General features: G+C 36.3%; 1 protein-coding gene across 1 annotated transcript in view; it reads right to left on the bottom strand.

The window, feature by feature from the left end:
• NPEPPS (aminopeptidase puromycin sensitive) overlaps positions 1-15,452 on the bottom strand; it is a 77,031-nt gene that overhangs the window by 43,340 nt on the left and 18,239 nt on the right. The window contains exon 3 of the mRNA XM_036753716.1: positions 1,216-1,293. Within this exon, the coding sequence (XP_036609611.1) occupies positions 1,216-1,293 (78 nt within the window). The remainder of the gene's footprint in view (positions 1-1,215; positions 1,294-15,452) is intronic.

Raw genomic sequence — 15,452 nt, 5'->3', positions numbered from 1 at the left:
ACTCCAAGACTCTGATTCTCCCCCAACTTCCATTTCCAGTTCAACTTTCAGCAAGGACCACACAAGTGGGTAAAGCATTTCAGAATCACTGGCAAGACTGCCAAAACACAAAGAAGATTGTGTAAACACAGTGGAAAGTATAAGAGATAGCCCACACTGTACTTTTCAAATTATAAAATTTGGGGAAAGCAAAATCTCAACAAATATTGATCAACCCATTCTGGAGTTCACCACTTGCAATAAATGCCTAGGCAATTACTGATGATGACAACGTTGATGATAAAATATACATATACATACATAGATATATTATGCATATTATAAATACACACACACACGCATATATTATATGTGATGTAAAATCGCATACAGATGTAATAATCACCAATGCTTAGGGATGAAATTTGCAGTCACTCAAGATTTTTCTGGACCAATATTGCTTTGCCAAGGTTTCAACCAGGTATGAATTTAAAATAAATCCTTCACTGTTGGAATATCATTACTTTAGTTGTAATAGTTGATGCCTTGCCTTCTAAAATATTGGTAGGACCTGCTTTGAGAAAATCTGATACCATCTGAACCGTCAAAGCAGATAAATTCTGGAATGAGTATTTCCATTACAAAAGGATTCCTGTCTCATGAAAAGCATTCCCTGTAAGGCTGTTTCAAACAGCAGACCCCCTTTATTTAACCACCCTATAGACCAATAACTTCCTGGTGTACAAAAAGTTTTCTGAGTGAATATCAGCTAGCTAAAAATTAGGATAAAACATCTCTGAAATTATAAATCTAATTCAGAGGAAAAACATGATTTTGATTTATACACATGTTCTTTGAATACTATAGTGAATTACACAAGATGACCCATTTAAAACAGGATAAAATGAGTACTTTTCTCCCTTAGTTCATCTTTCTTTTATTTAAAAAGAAAACTCTGTTGACCTAGGAGTTGGACTAGTTTCCATGAATCTGAATCTTCCAAAACATCTGCCATAATATTTAATCTACTAAAAACGAACAAGTCATAACATAATTTCAAACTGAATGCTTATACATGTTATCAGAAATATGTGGGATACATATATTATGGATGATAACTAAACATGTTCATTTTCAAGAAGTTAATCAAAATAAAACACTGAAAAACTAAGATATTCTGAATAAAAAATAAGTTGTATATCTCAGAATTTTTCTGAATATTATTACGCTGCTTACCTGTTTGGAGGGTACTAGGGAAAGACAATGTAACTTTCTCATCTTCATTCTGATAGTTAAATCCTGTGGCGTGTATTTCTGAAACAAAAAGAATACCAATTTAAACTCGTGAACTTAGTTCAGACAATAGCCTATATCAAATAAAAATTTCCATAAAATTAAATCCCATACCATCTTAAACAATTCAGCAAATAAGATTTTTTAACTGTTAAAAGCATTATTATATATATATATATATATGTCAGTTTTAAATGCCAAAATATGGAGCAATTTAGACTTCTGGCTCTATAAGAAAATGATTACAAGTTCTAGCTAATTCATAAATTTGAGAGAAGTAACGAAAAAGCTGATAAGGTATTCCTCCAGTTTCTCTGACGTTTGAGAAATATGTCCATTCTGTGATAACCCTTTCTGTGCTGCAATTTCTCTCACACATGTTGAAGAGATTAAGCAAGTTATCCACAATTTCAGCAGACCAAAGAAGTAACAAAGAAAGTTATGCTCCCCTGCTACAGAGGTCAATCCTATCCAAGCTCTAAAAAAACAACATACTTGGGATAAAATTCAGTTTTCCCCTATTTTACAAAGAGCTCTCTTTGTGGAAAGCCAAAAAGCTAAGTTCCACAAAGTTTTTCAAAACAGTTATTTTTCACTAGGGGGTTACTTCAAGTATAATGGGCCATGATGAGATATACCTTCTAGAAAGCCTCAGGAAATTGGTTGGGTCAGCACAGTCCAAAACTGAAGTGGGATTTCAAAATGAATTCAAGAATTATATTAAAAAAATATTCAATGCCTACTATATAGCAAGCAGTCTTTTAAGCTCTGGGGATACAAACAAAAGCAAAAGATAGCATCTGCTGTCAGGGAGCTCACAGTCTAATGGGGGAGAAATACAAACAACTATACAAACAAGCTATACACAGGACAAATAAGAAATAATTAACAGAAGAGAAGGCGCTAAGAGCAATGTCTTCATTTTGCAAATGAAAAAACAGATCCCGAGAATTAAAGTGATTTTCCCAAGTTCTCACAGGTAATAAGGGGCAAAAAGCTAGGATCTGAATCCAAATCATAAATTTAGAACGATGAGAGACTTTATGAGGTCATTGCATACAACCTCCTTTGATTTTACAGATTCTCAAAATGTAAATTCATCACTCTACATAATCCTAGAAGTGTCAATTATGACTTCTTTTTAATAAAACTAATACAATTCATTCTTTACCTTATAGGAATCAAACCAAGGCAGGAATCTCAAAGAAATGTTTTTAATCTAACTTTCTCTTAAAGCCTCCTAGAGTTGAGCCTTAAGGCCAGCCAAAATCTCCTCTTATTCTAATTTCCCAAAAAGCAGATTCCTGGACATTTAATAGAAATCCAATATTTGTACACTACATCATTTATCAAGTTCCTAGATTTAAACAACAATGAACCTTGACCAACAAAAAGATAGAGATTAACTCCAAGCTAGTCTCCCTGTTTCCAAGGTAGGTATCATGCTCAGCACTTAGGGGAGGAAAAAAAAAAAAACAACAAAACCACACATTGTTTACAAAGGTTCCTTTCTGGCCTAGACATGATATAGCACTGGTTAGCTCGCAGGGGACCTATACGCAAGATCAAAGATACACCCGAGTGAAGGATGCTAATGTTCACTCAAAATTTAAGAAACAAGCTTCAAAATTTCAATAAATGGAAAAGATTCAACAGAAAAGCAATCTTCATAAATGAAGTGTCCTCTATACATTTTCCTACAAAATGTAGCATGTGGATTAACTATGAAACATTTAATACACATGTTCTACTAGTTACTTTCTAAAGATTCATAGAAGCTAATAATCATAACTTTGCTTTAAAAGCTGGAAATAGAAACAACACAAAGAAAGAAGTAAAAAAATACTTATTACAGGGATTCCTGGAAAACCATTATAGTTTTATTGTTAAAGACAGATACCTAAGGGCTCTGTAACTGCTATTTTAACTGCACAGTGTCTGACAGAAAAGGAAAAACTAAGGCTGACACACTAAAAAAGTTGGTTTAAAAAATTATACAAAAATAATAATTAAAAGATACACAGATTAGCTTTATATGCCATTTGTATAAAGCATTTGCCTTACTTTTGACTATAAGTTGAATGTACTCTAGACTAACTAGTAATAATGATTAAAAACAAAGGAGACATCACCATAAACAGTTTTCCAAATTAAAAAAAATTAGCAGTGAAAGCACCACTAAGGCTTAAATTACAATTAACCAGAAGACACAAGGCTTTGATTAACTGAACGACAACTAGAAAGACCTCTGCTTCCCTTTACTCTCTTGAGTACCATCCTAAAAATGTTATTTAGCCCTCTTTCCTGCTATGATGAACCTAATTTTAATCATACTTTTATGACTAGGGATCCATTCACAAGATTATTTTTCTGTTCAATAATGACTTAAGAATAGGAATAAATGCAGCTTTCCTTAAAATGATTAAGTAATATCTATCCAAAACCAGCAGCAAGCATTGTCTGTACTGGGTATAAGCTAGAATCCTTCCCTAAGAGATCAGGGTTCTGTGAAGCAAACATGCTCATTATCATCACTCTTACTCTATATTGTTCTAGAAATGCTAGCTACAGTAATAAGAGAAGAAAAAGAAACTGAAGGAATTAGGAGAGGCAATGAGTAAACAAAACAATCACTCTTTACTGATGATATAATCATATGTTTATAAAATCCTAGAGAACCAATTAAAAAACTAGTCGAAATAATTAACAACTTTGGCAAAACTGCAGAATATAAAGTAACTCCACATAAATCATCAACATTTCTATATATTACCAACAAAGTCCAACAGCAAGAGACGGAAAGAGAAATTCCATTTAGAATAACTGCAGAAATTACAAAATACTTCAGAGTTTACCTGCCAAAACAAACTCAGGAACTCTACGAACAGTTATAAAACACTTTTTACATAAAGTCAGATCTAAACAATTGGAAAAATATTAATTGTTCATGGGTAGGCTGAGCAAATATGATAAAAATGACAATTCTATCTAAATTAGCCTACTTATTCAGTGCTATAACAATCAAACTACCAAAAAATTACTTTACAGAGCTAGAAAAAAAATCATAAGAAAATTTCATTTGGAAGAACAAAAGGTCAAAAATATCAAAGGAATCGGTGAAAAAAATGTGAAGGTGGCCTAGCCATATCAGATCTAACTGTATTACGATAATCATCAAAACAATCTGGCACTGGCTAAGAAATAGAGTAGCAGTGACAGCTAGGTGGCACAGTGAGTAGAGCACCAGCCCTGGAGTCGGGAGGACCTGAGTTCAAATCTGGCCTCAGACACTTGCTAGCTTGGGCAAGTCACTTAGCCCCAACTGCCCTGCCTTCCACCCTCAAAAAAAAAAAAAAAGAGAGAGAGAGAGTGGCAGATCAGTAGACTAGATTAGGTACACAATACATTGTAGTAAACAACCAGAGAAATTTAATTTGATAAACCCAAAGATCTAACAACTCACTACTGAACAAAAACTGCTTTGGAAAACTGGAAAATGGAATGGCAGAAACTAGGTATAGACCAACATCTTACACCATTTAACAAGATAAGGCCAAATTGGGGACATGATTTAGACAAAAAGGGTAATACCATAAGCAAATTAGGGGAGCAAGGAATAGTTTATCTGTCAGCTCTATAGATAAGGGAAAAATTTAGGACCAAAGAAAAGAGCATTACAAAATGTAAAATGGATTTTGATGATATTAAATTTAAAAGGTTATGCAAAAACAAAACCAATGCGACAAAAATTAGAAGCAAAGCAGAAAACTGGGGGGGGGGGGGGGGCGGAATTTTACAGCAACTATCTCTGATAAAGGCCTCATTCCTTAACTATAGAAGAGTAAGTCAAATTTTTAAGAGTACAAGTCATTCCCCAATTGCTATATGGGCAAAGGATATGAACCGGAGGTTTTCAGATGAAGAAATCAAAGTTATCAAGACATCTGTAAAAATGCTCTAAATCACTATTGATTATAGAGAAATGCAAATTGAAACAACTCGAGCTACGACCTCACACCCATCAGATTGGCTAACTTGACAGAAAAGGAAAATGACAAATTTGGAGATGTAGGAAAACTGGGACACTAATGCATTGTTGGTGGAATTGTAAACTGATCCAACCATTCTGGAGAGCTATTTGAAACTATGCCCAAAGGGCTATAAAACTGTGCATATCCTTTGATCCAGCAATACTATTACTAGGCCTGTATCCCAAAGAGATCACAAAAAAGGGAAAAGGACCCATATGTATAAAAATATTTATAGCAGCTCTTTTTGTAGTGGCAAAGAATTGGAAATTGAGGGGATGCCTGTCAACTGGGGAATGGCTGAGCAAGCTGCGGTATATGATAGTAATGGAGTACTATTGTGCCATAAGAAATGATGAACAGATTTCAGAAAAACCCGGAAAGACTAACATGTGTTGTTGTTGTCTTTGTCCTTCGTTCTTGAAGAGGAATATCAGGGAAATGATGACATGACTTGCAGTTGAGTTTGATCTGAGTGAGGGAGAGTTGTGCAAGGTCACCAGCCTCACTTTCTCCTCCACAGCCTTCTGGGTCCAGTGGCCTAATATTTACCAGGATGACTGGAGATGGCCCAGGATGCACTGGGAGAGCCTGGCCCTTTCAGGCTAAGGTCTTTTCAGGGTTCTCACTTTGAGTGAGGTAAGGCCCATTCAGTGAATAGGCCTCTTTAAGAAGTGAATCAAGGGATGGCCCCTTTAATCAAAACTCAAACAAAAAAAATCAAACTGGGAACGGAAGACCCTCAGGATTCCTGGCCAAAAGAGAAAGTTACTACAAATACAAAAATATTAAAACAGTAAAACATGAACTGATGCTGAGTGAAGAGAGCAGAATTAAGACAACACTGTACATAGCAATAGCAACACTATATGATGACCAACTTTGATAGACTTAGCTCTTCTCAGCAATACAATGACCTAAGACAATTCCAAAAAACTCATGATAGAAAATGCTCTCCACATCCAGAAAAAGATCTATGGAGTCTGAATGCAGATCAAAGCAAACTGTCTTCTTTTTTTTTCTTCTCCTTTTGTTCTGATTCTTCCTTCACAACATGACTAAAGTGGAAATATGTCTAATTGGATTGTACCATGTAAAGCCTATATCAGGTTGCAGGATGTCTCAGGGTGGGAGAAAAAAATTCCGAATGCCAAATCTTATAGAAGTGAAATGTTGAAAACTATCTTTACATTTAAGTGGAAAAAATAAAATACTATTAAGTGAAAAAAAAATGAAGAGCTGGTAATTTCAGAAAAACCTGGAAAGACTTACATGAACTGATGCTGAGTGAACAGAACCAGAACACTGTACACAGTAACAGCAACACTGTATGATAATCAACTTTGACAGACGTAGCTCTGCTCAACAATATAATGATCTTAGACAATTCCAAAAGACTCATGATGGAAAATGTTATCCACATCTAGAGAAAAAACTATGGAGTCTGAATGCAGACCAAAGCACACTATTTTCACTTTTTTTTTTTTTGTGGTATGTGATTATAATGGAATACTATCGTGCTGAAAGAAATGAAGAGCAGGATGATTTCAGAAAAATCTGGAAGGACTTACATGAACTAACACAAAGTGAAGTAAAGCAGATCCAGGAGAACACTGTACACGGGAACAGCAAAACAGTATGACAACAAACCATGAATGCTTTAGCTATTCTCAGCAATACAATGATCCAAGACAATTCTGAAGGATTCATGATGAAAAATGCTATTTGCCTCCAGAGAAAGAACTAAGAGTCTGAATACAGATTGAAGCATACTATTTTTCACTTTCTCTCTCTCTTTTTTGTTCTAATTTTCTTCCACAAAATGACTAATATGGAAATATATTTTACAAGATCATACATTTATGACCTATATCAGATTTTTACCATATCAGGGAGGGAGGAGAAGAAGAATTTGGAACTCTAAATTTTTTTTAAAAGAATGCTAATAATTCTTTTTACATGTAATTGGGGAAAAAAATAAAATATTAAAAAATAATGACAGAGGCGATCAATGTAAAGTGTGTAGAAGATAGCTTTACTTGTTAACTCTTTTCTTTTAAACTAAATCTCTGAATAAATCTCTCATTGTTTTCTTTTAAATTTTCTCATTTTTCTAAAAGGTCAATAAAAGAAAACTCAAATTAACTAAGGTTTGACTATAGTTAAACTTGAGAAATAGTTTTTAAGTTTCATTTCATTTGTTCTTCCCAGAAGATATCATAAGTGTGCATGTATCTTACTTAGAAGCATAATAAATAACCAATGCAAACAAATAGCATCAAAATGCTTTTTCAGTTAAAAGTGTCATAAAATTTTTCCAGAAAATGGAAGCAACTAGAAAGAGAGGGAAGAGATGAGTATTCAGGTCTATGCTGGAAAGAAAATTATAAAATCAATATTTGAGAAAAACAAAGTATGTCCAACTTTTCATTCCTCAAATAGGAATACTAGTCCTCAGAACTTGAAAAGAAGTTATGTTCATATTAAGTTAGATATTTGAAATTTAAATGACATTTCACAAAGAAGTAATGTTATAAATTAGGGTGTTCTTTAGCCTAGACCATAAAAATCTACTTAATGGGTGTGGAGCCAAGATGATGGAGTAAAAGCTGGAATTCACTTGAGCTCTCCTCCAAACCCCTCCAAATACCTTTAAAAAATGACTCTAAACAAATTCTAGAGCAGCAGAACCCACAAAATGACAGAGTGAAACAAATTTCCAGCACAAGACAACCTGGAAAGTCGACAGGAAAGGTCTATTGCACTGAGCTGGGAGAGGAGTGCAGTCCACAAGGGACAGATGGGGATGGAACAGGCCTCAGGGGACTGAATCACTGGCAGCTATGGCAGTTTCCAGAATTAACCCACAAACCGCCAAAGACAACTAAGAAGGTCAGTAGTAAAGGTCTGTCAGACCTGGGTGAGAGAGGACCAAGTTCAGCCCCAGGCCGGTGGAGGTGGCAGCATTCGCTGCTTCCAGAGCTCTAGGCCCACAGACGGTAGAGAAATCAAGCAGCTGCTCAGAGGGGGATTGGAGGGATCTCTTTGCTAGTGCTAAGGCAGAATTCTCTTGCTTTGCACATGCTTCAATCTGGGTCACAGTCCTGGAGCCAGGAGGAGCGCTGGCGTGGCGGAGCTTGTGGAGGCAGTGGAGAAGGAATCCTTCTCACAGTTCCAAGGCAGAAAATGCTTGTGGTCATTCACATACAAGAGCACAGGCCAGAAGAGGAGTAAACACCTCTCCTTTGATCATTTCACCTTAGAAGAACTACAAAGTTGCAGTTCCCAAGAAGTGTCTCTGAAAACAGCTGCAAAAACCCTTGAAGCTTGGGACAATACATTCCCCACACTGGAAGCAGAGTCCCACCTTAACAAAGAGTTAAAAAGTTAAGTAACCGGCTGGGGAAACGAGCAAACAATGTAAAAAAAACCTCAGACTACAGAATCTTACTTTGATAACAAAAAGGATCAAAACGTACAACCAGAAAAAGACAACAAAGTCAAAGCTCCTACATCCAAAGCCTCCAAGAAAAATATGAATTGGTCTTAGGTCATGGAAGAGCTCAAAAAGGATTTTGAAAATCAAATAAGAGAAGTAGAGGAAAAATTGAGAAGAGAAATGAGAGTGATGCAAGAAAATCACAAAAAATGAGTCAATAGCTTGCTAGAGGACACGCAAAAAATACTGAAGAAAATAACAACTTAAAAAATAGACTAACTCAAACGGCAAAAGAGGTCCAAAAAGCCAATGAGGAGAAGAAGGACTTTAAAAGCAGAATTGGCCAAATGGAAAAGGAGGTCCAAAAGCTCACTGAATGAAAATAATTTCTTGGGGCAGCTAGGTGGTGCTGTGACTGGAGCACTAGCCCTGGAGTCAGGAGGACCTGAGTTCAAATCTGGCCTCAGACACTTGACAACTTACTAGTTGTGTGACCTTGGGCAAATCACTTAACCCTAATTGCCCTCCCACCCCACAAAAACAAACAAATAAATGGATGAGTGAATAAATAAATGGATGAATGAATAAATGGATAGATAAATAAAAAAGAAAATAATTCCTTAAAAATCAGAATGGAGCAAATGGAAGTTAAAAACTCTATAATAAATCAAGAAATTATAAAACAAAACGAAAAGAATGAAAAAATAGAAGACAATGTGAAATATCTCATTGGAAAAACCACTGACCTAGAAAACATAATTTAAAAGTTACTGGACTATCTGAAAGCCATGATCAAAAAAAGAGCCCAGATTTCATCTTTCAAGAAATTATCAAGGAAAACGGCCCTGATGTTCTAGAACTAGAGGCTAAAATAGAAATTGAAAGAACCCACTGATTACCTCCTGAAAGAGATCCCAAAAAGAAAACTCCTAGGAATACTGCAGCCAAATTTCAGAGTTCCCAGGTCAAGGAGAAAATATTGCAAGCAGCCAGAAAGAAACAATTCAAGGATTGTGGAATGACAATCAGGATAACACAAGATTTAGCAGCTTCTACATTAATGGATTGGAGGGATTGGGATATGATATTCTGGAGATCAGAGGAGCTAGAATTAAAACCAAGAATCACCTACCCAGCAAAACTGAGTATAAACCTGCAAGGGAAAAAATGGATATTCAATCAAGTATTCTTGATGAAAAGACCAGAGCTAAACAGAAAAATTGACTTTCAAATACAAGACTCAAGAGAAACATGAAAAGGTAAACAGGAAAGAGAAATCACAAGGGACTTTAATTAAAGTTGAACTGTTTATTTTCCTACATAAAGATGATATTTATAACTCATGAGACCTTTCTCAGTATTAGGGTAGTTGGAGGGGAAAAAATAAATATATGAAAAGAGAGAGAGAGTGAGAGTGATAGAGAGAGAGAACACCCCATAGGGTGAGTTGAATATGAATGGATGATATCTAAATAAAATTAACGGGTAAGAGGAATATACTGAGAGGAGAAAGGCAGAAGTAGAATGGGGTAAATTATCTCACATAAAAGAAGCAAAAAGAAAAAACTCTTTCACAGTGGAAGGGAAGAGAGGGGAGGTGAGAGGGAATGAATGAACCTTACTCTCATCAGATTTGGCTTGAGGAGGGAATAACATACACACTCAATTGGGTATGGAAATCTATCTCAGCCTAGAAGAAAGTAGGGTGGAAGGGGATAGGAGAAGAGGGGATGATGGAAGGAAGAGCAAATGGGGGGAGGGGGTAATCAGAAGCAAACACTTTAGGAGGGTGTAATGTTAAGCAGGGTGGGACTTTTTTTTTAAACTGTTTTCTCTTTTGGAATGCTAAGGCAATCAAGTGCCTTTAATGAGTTTTGCCTTTGTTTGTATCAGGTAAAGTGGAACCTTTTGTTGTCTTTTGTTTTGGAGTGCTTCTCAGCACTGAGGTAATCAAGTACCTTTGATGAGTCTTGACTTTCAAATGTAATGGCAAGCAAAGTGTGGCTTTTTGTTGTCTTTTGTTTTGGAGTGCTTAAGTGTCTTTGAGTCTTGCCTTTGTTTGAATCAAGATTCACTGATTGGAAACAATGCATATGATGTGGTGCTTGTGATTAAAGATCTTTCCCACACCGTTTTGCTAAGTAGACACTGAGCCCTCAGGGCCTTGAACAGGGTATATGTGATCTGAGGTTGGCATTTTGTTTTGGGGGCACACTCACTGGAAAAGTGTTGGTGATTTGGCTAGAGAGACTCTGGGTAACCATAGGAGCCCCCCGCTTTGAAAACCCAGATGTTGGTGCTTCTCCCTCTGATAACTATGTATGTAATGTCTATGGTCTGACAGATAGAAGCCTGTCTGCTGATTTGTGTTATTTTGTTCTGTTTATAATTTCTGCTTGTAATTTGTTAGCATTTGCTCTCAAGTTCAGGGTGCTGACTTTCCCCCCTGAACTAAGTGAATGATATATGTATGTTTAATTTAAGTGAGATTGTTAACCCCTTAAAGTTGTTTTACTTAGAAAAGCAGATCAAAGAACCTGTGCTAGTAGCCCTTCTGTGTACTCTTGTTGTTGGTCTTACACCTCCACAGTAGCTGCTAGCAACATTGTTGTTACACAGGGAAAGGGTCGAAAGAGGACACAGGGGCAGCTAGGTGGCGCAGTGAATAGAGCACCAGCCCTGGAGTCAGCAGGACCTGAGTTTCAATCTGACCTCAGATATTTGACATACTAGCTGTGTGACCTTGGGCAAATCACTTAACCTCAATTGCCCTGCCTTCCCTCTTTCAAAAAAGAAAAAAGACTGATAAAAGAGAGAACAGAATAAATGGGAGCTGGGATAGGAAGGAGGGAAATATAGTTAGTCTTTCACAGCATGACTATCATGGAGGTGTTTTGCATGACTGCACATGTATAGCCTATATTGGATTGCTTGCCTTCTCAATGAGAGTGGGTGGGAAGGGAGGAAGGAAGAGAATGTGGAACTCGAAGTTTTAAAAACAAATGTTAAAAATTATTTTTACATGCAACTGGGAAATAAGATATACAGTCAGTGGTGTATAGTAATCTATCTTGCCCTACAGGAAAATAGAAAGAAAAGAGACAAGGAAGGTAGGTTTGGAAGGGAGGACAGATTGCGGGACAGGGTGCACAATGTCTTGGGATGGGGAGAAGAGAAAGATGGGGAGAAAATATGCAACTCAGAATCTTGTGGAAATGAATGCTGAAAACTAAAAATAAATTAATAAAAAATGTAAATGCAGTATAAAAAATAAAGATGTATTTTATTGGCCTTAAAAAAATCTACTTAAACCTATAGTGTAGTGTTAATACAGGTATGATACTATTTGATAGGTGTGTATGCATATGCATGTGTGTGTGCCCTTTGGGTAGCTCCAAATTTCTCTCCAGAACTGTATCAGTTCACAAATCATCAACGTGCCCCAATTTTCTTATACCCCCTCCAACATTTATTATTTTCCTTTTCTGCCATATTAGCCAATCTGACAGGTGTAAGGTGGTACCTTAAGAGTTGTTTTAATTTGCATTTCTCTAATCAATAGTGATTTAGAGCATTTTTCTCACATGACTATAGATAACTTTGATTTCTTCTGAAAACTATGTGTTCATATCCTTTGACCATTTATTAGCTGGAAAATGCCTTTTTTTTTTTGGTGGAAAATGACTTCTAAGAAAAAACTCTTTGGAACTCTGATCAAAATGACCAACCACAATTCCAGATGAAACTCATGGGAAAGAAGTGATGGAATAGAGATCCAGAATGTTTTGACATGGTCAGTGTGGGAATTTGTTTTGCTTGATTACACACCTGTAACAAGAGTTTTGTTTTAGTTTTCTTGCTTTCTCAGTAAGGCTAAGAGGAAAGAAAAGACAGAAGGAAGAGAATGAGGAACTGAAAATAAAATTTTAAATAACAGCAGGGTCCAGTATTCCCTGTACCTTTCTGTCACTTGCATGACTATAAAGTTGAAGGCTACTATAGAGTGGCATCTTAACAGTAATGTTCTCATTTGATGCTATGGTATGCTCATTTGTATTTTTGTGGAAGTTTCCAAAGGATTAAAGCTGTAGATCACCCAAAGGGCAATGGAGAGGTGCAAAGAAAGCATGAACACAGAATGAAAAATATTACCAATAAAGAACTGTACAGGAGTAGTATAATGGATATCATCAGAAGATTTAACCAAAAAAGGAGATGTATCCGCTTGGCAAGGACACTCAACAAATAGACAGTGTGATCTCCACAGAAAGTCAAGAGATTCAAAGGAAAGCTCATATAATATTGTGTGGGTCCCCTGAGGAAAATGTTATAAAAGTAAAGTACAAGGACAGAGACGGCATGGAGGGGCACTGCATTCTGCACTAACATATTACCACATCAACTAACATATTACCACATCAACAAGTGTGTGTGTGTATATATATATATATATATATATATATCCAAAGTATCTTTGAAATCTAAAAAGTGAGACAGTCTGGGAAATTATCTACCTTATAATTATAACATAGCTTTCATAAGAAAATCAATTCTCCAGTATTCCATTTTCTTGAAGTATCAGTATTTCTTAAGGATCCCCAACCATGATGCTCATTTCACTCCCAGCTCAACTCTCTCTCCAAACTGCTTCAATTTCCCACCAGCTGCCTTGTCTACCTTGGGATGCCTCCACCCTGATTGGCGAGTTCTTACCCAAGATCCCCATTTCATGAGGAGCCCCAACTATGTTGTTCACTTCACTCTGGGCTTAACTCCCTTTCGAGATTTCTTCTAATGGTTTGTTATGGTTATTCTCACCCCCTCCCCCTTTATCCTTCCCCTCCTCCTCCTCCTCTCACTATTACAATGTAGCTCCTTCACAATACATAAATAATTTTTTTAAAAAAAGAATGTAAGCTCCTGGACATCAGGGACCATCTTGTTTGTTTTGCTATAAAGATCTTAATTTTACTGAGTCAGTCAACAGGCATTTATTAGATACCTACTATGTGCCAGGTATTTGTTTTCTTGTGTTTGTATTCCAGCACTTAGAACAGTGTAAGCACATAGTAAAACAATAAATGTTTTACTTACGGCACACAGGAAAAGAGAATATGACACCTGAAAGAATAACTGAACAGGATGCCAGTTGCCTAGCATGGCACCCAGAGAGAAGACAATGTTGTGCTGTGGAATCTCTTTGCCTGAGCAGAATGGCAGAAAGAAGAGCGAATGAAATTTTGTAAAATGCTTTTCCCCTAATCATAGTTCTGAGCAATTTCAATTAGTGGATGAGAGATAATAAATTGACCTGGACCCCATTCAACTTCACCTCTGCTTTACAGAATCCTTTTCTTGCTTTAAGACCTATCTGAAACACTACCTTCCATGTATAGCCTTTCCTGAAATCCTCAACTACTAGTGCCCTCCCACACAAATGAGCTAGTATTTATTTATATTTATTGTCTTTATAGTTATTCCACACCTACTTATACATGTCCTTGCCATCTCCTCCATTAGATGCAAACTCCTTTTGAGTAGGGATCATTTTATTTATTGCATTTGTAGCCCTACAGTGTCATATAGTGGCTGGTACATACCAGGCCTTTAATAAATACTTGTTGAGTGACTGATTGGGGCATTAAAGGGATGAGAAGAACAAGATCTCAGAATGGTGTAGGTCAGCTGATCTAAATTTCTATAATTCTGAAATGGAAATGAATAGGATGAACACCTACTTCAGGTAATAACATTATTAAATTGCTTAGAAAAATACATCTCTAAATTTAAGCTAAAAGCTGCTTAACATACTGGCCTGAACAAGGCACCAACAGGACTGAAGGAATCCCTCATGATTCATGACTGTTTTTAAGAAATAATTTTTTGAACAACATGATAATCATGACTAGCATTTGTGTGAATATCTATATGTGTTGTGTGTATGTCTATATGTGCATATATATGAGATACATATCAGACATGAACATCTGAAAGTAATACATACATACATTTTCAAGGCATTTTCTATATAATCAGAGGTAGCACATAGCACTTCTAAAGTACGCCAAGCACATTACGTACCTCGTGTATGATCCCCACAACAATGCTGTGAGATAGGTGCTGTTATTACTGCCATTTTGGAGATAAAGAAATTGACGCTAAGAAACATAAAGTGACTTGCCCAGGGTCACACAGCTAGTAAGGATCTGAAGCAGGATTTAATACAAGTAACAGTTTAGAAAATGATGAAATACATAGAAGAGAGAGTAGCCTAAGAGATTCAAGGAGAGAAGGATCACTTCTAGCTGGGGAAAAAGCTAGAAGATCATAGCATGAAGAAAAGATATGGCACATAAACTGGGCCTTGAGTAAGAAAGATACCAAGATCAGATGCGGGACATTTCATAGTATGGAGAAGTTAAAGAGAAGAATAACAAAAAGGCCTTTGATGTAGTAATTATCTATGCAACCTCACAGGGTTATAGTTAGTACCCTACGAACCTTGAGTGTGAAATAAATATGTATTATTATTAGGCAGGAGAGACAGTGTATGTGAATGTATACAGGCAGGGAAGGACATTGTTAAGATAAGGAAGTATTCCTGTTTGGCTGAGGCACAAAGTGGGCCAAGGGAAATGGATAAATTATCTAACCTGATAAGCCTCAGTATTTTTATTTACAAAATGAAGGTTTAGACTAGATTTTTAAGATCT

Source organism: Trichosurus vulpecula, chromosome 4 (assembly GCF_011100635.1).
Source record: "Trichosurus vulpecula isolate mTriVul1 chromosome 4, mTriVul1.pri, whole genome shotgun sequence".
Taxonomy (NCBI): Eukaryota; Metazoa; Chordata; class Mammalia; order Diprotodontia; family Phalangeridae; genus Trichosurus; species Trichosurus vulpecula.
The sequence above is the reverse complement of the archived record's forward strand: the minus strand, read 5'-3'. Positions and strand labels throughout refer to the sequence as shown.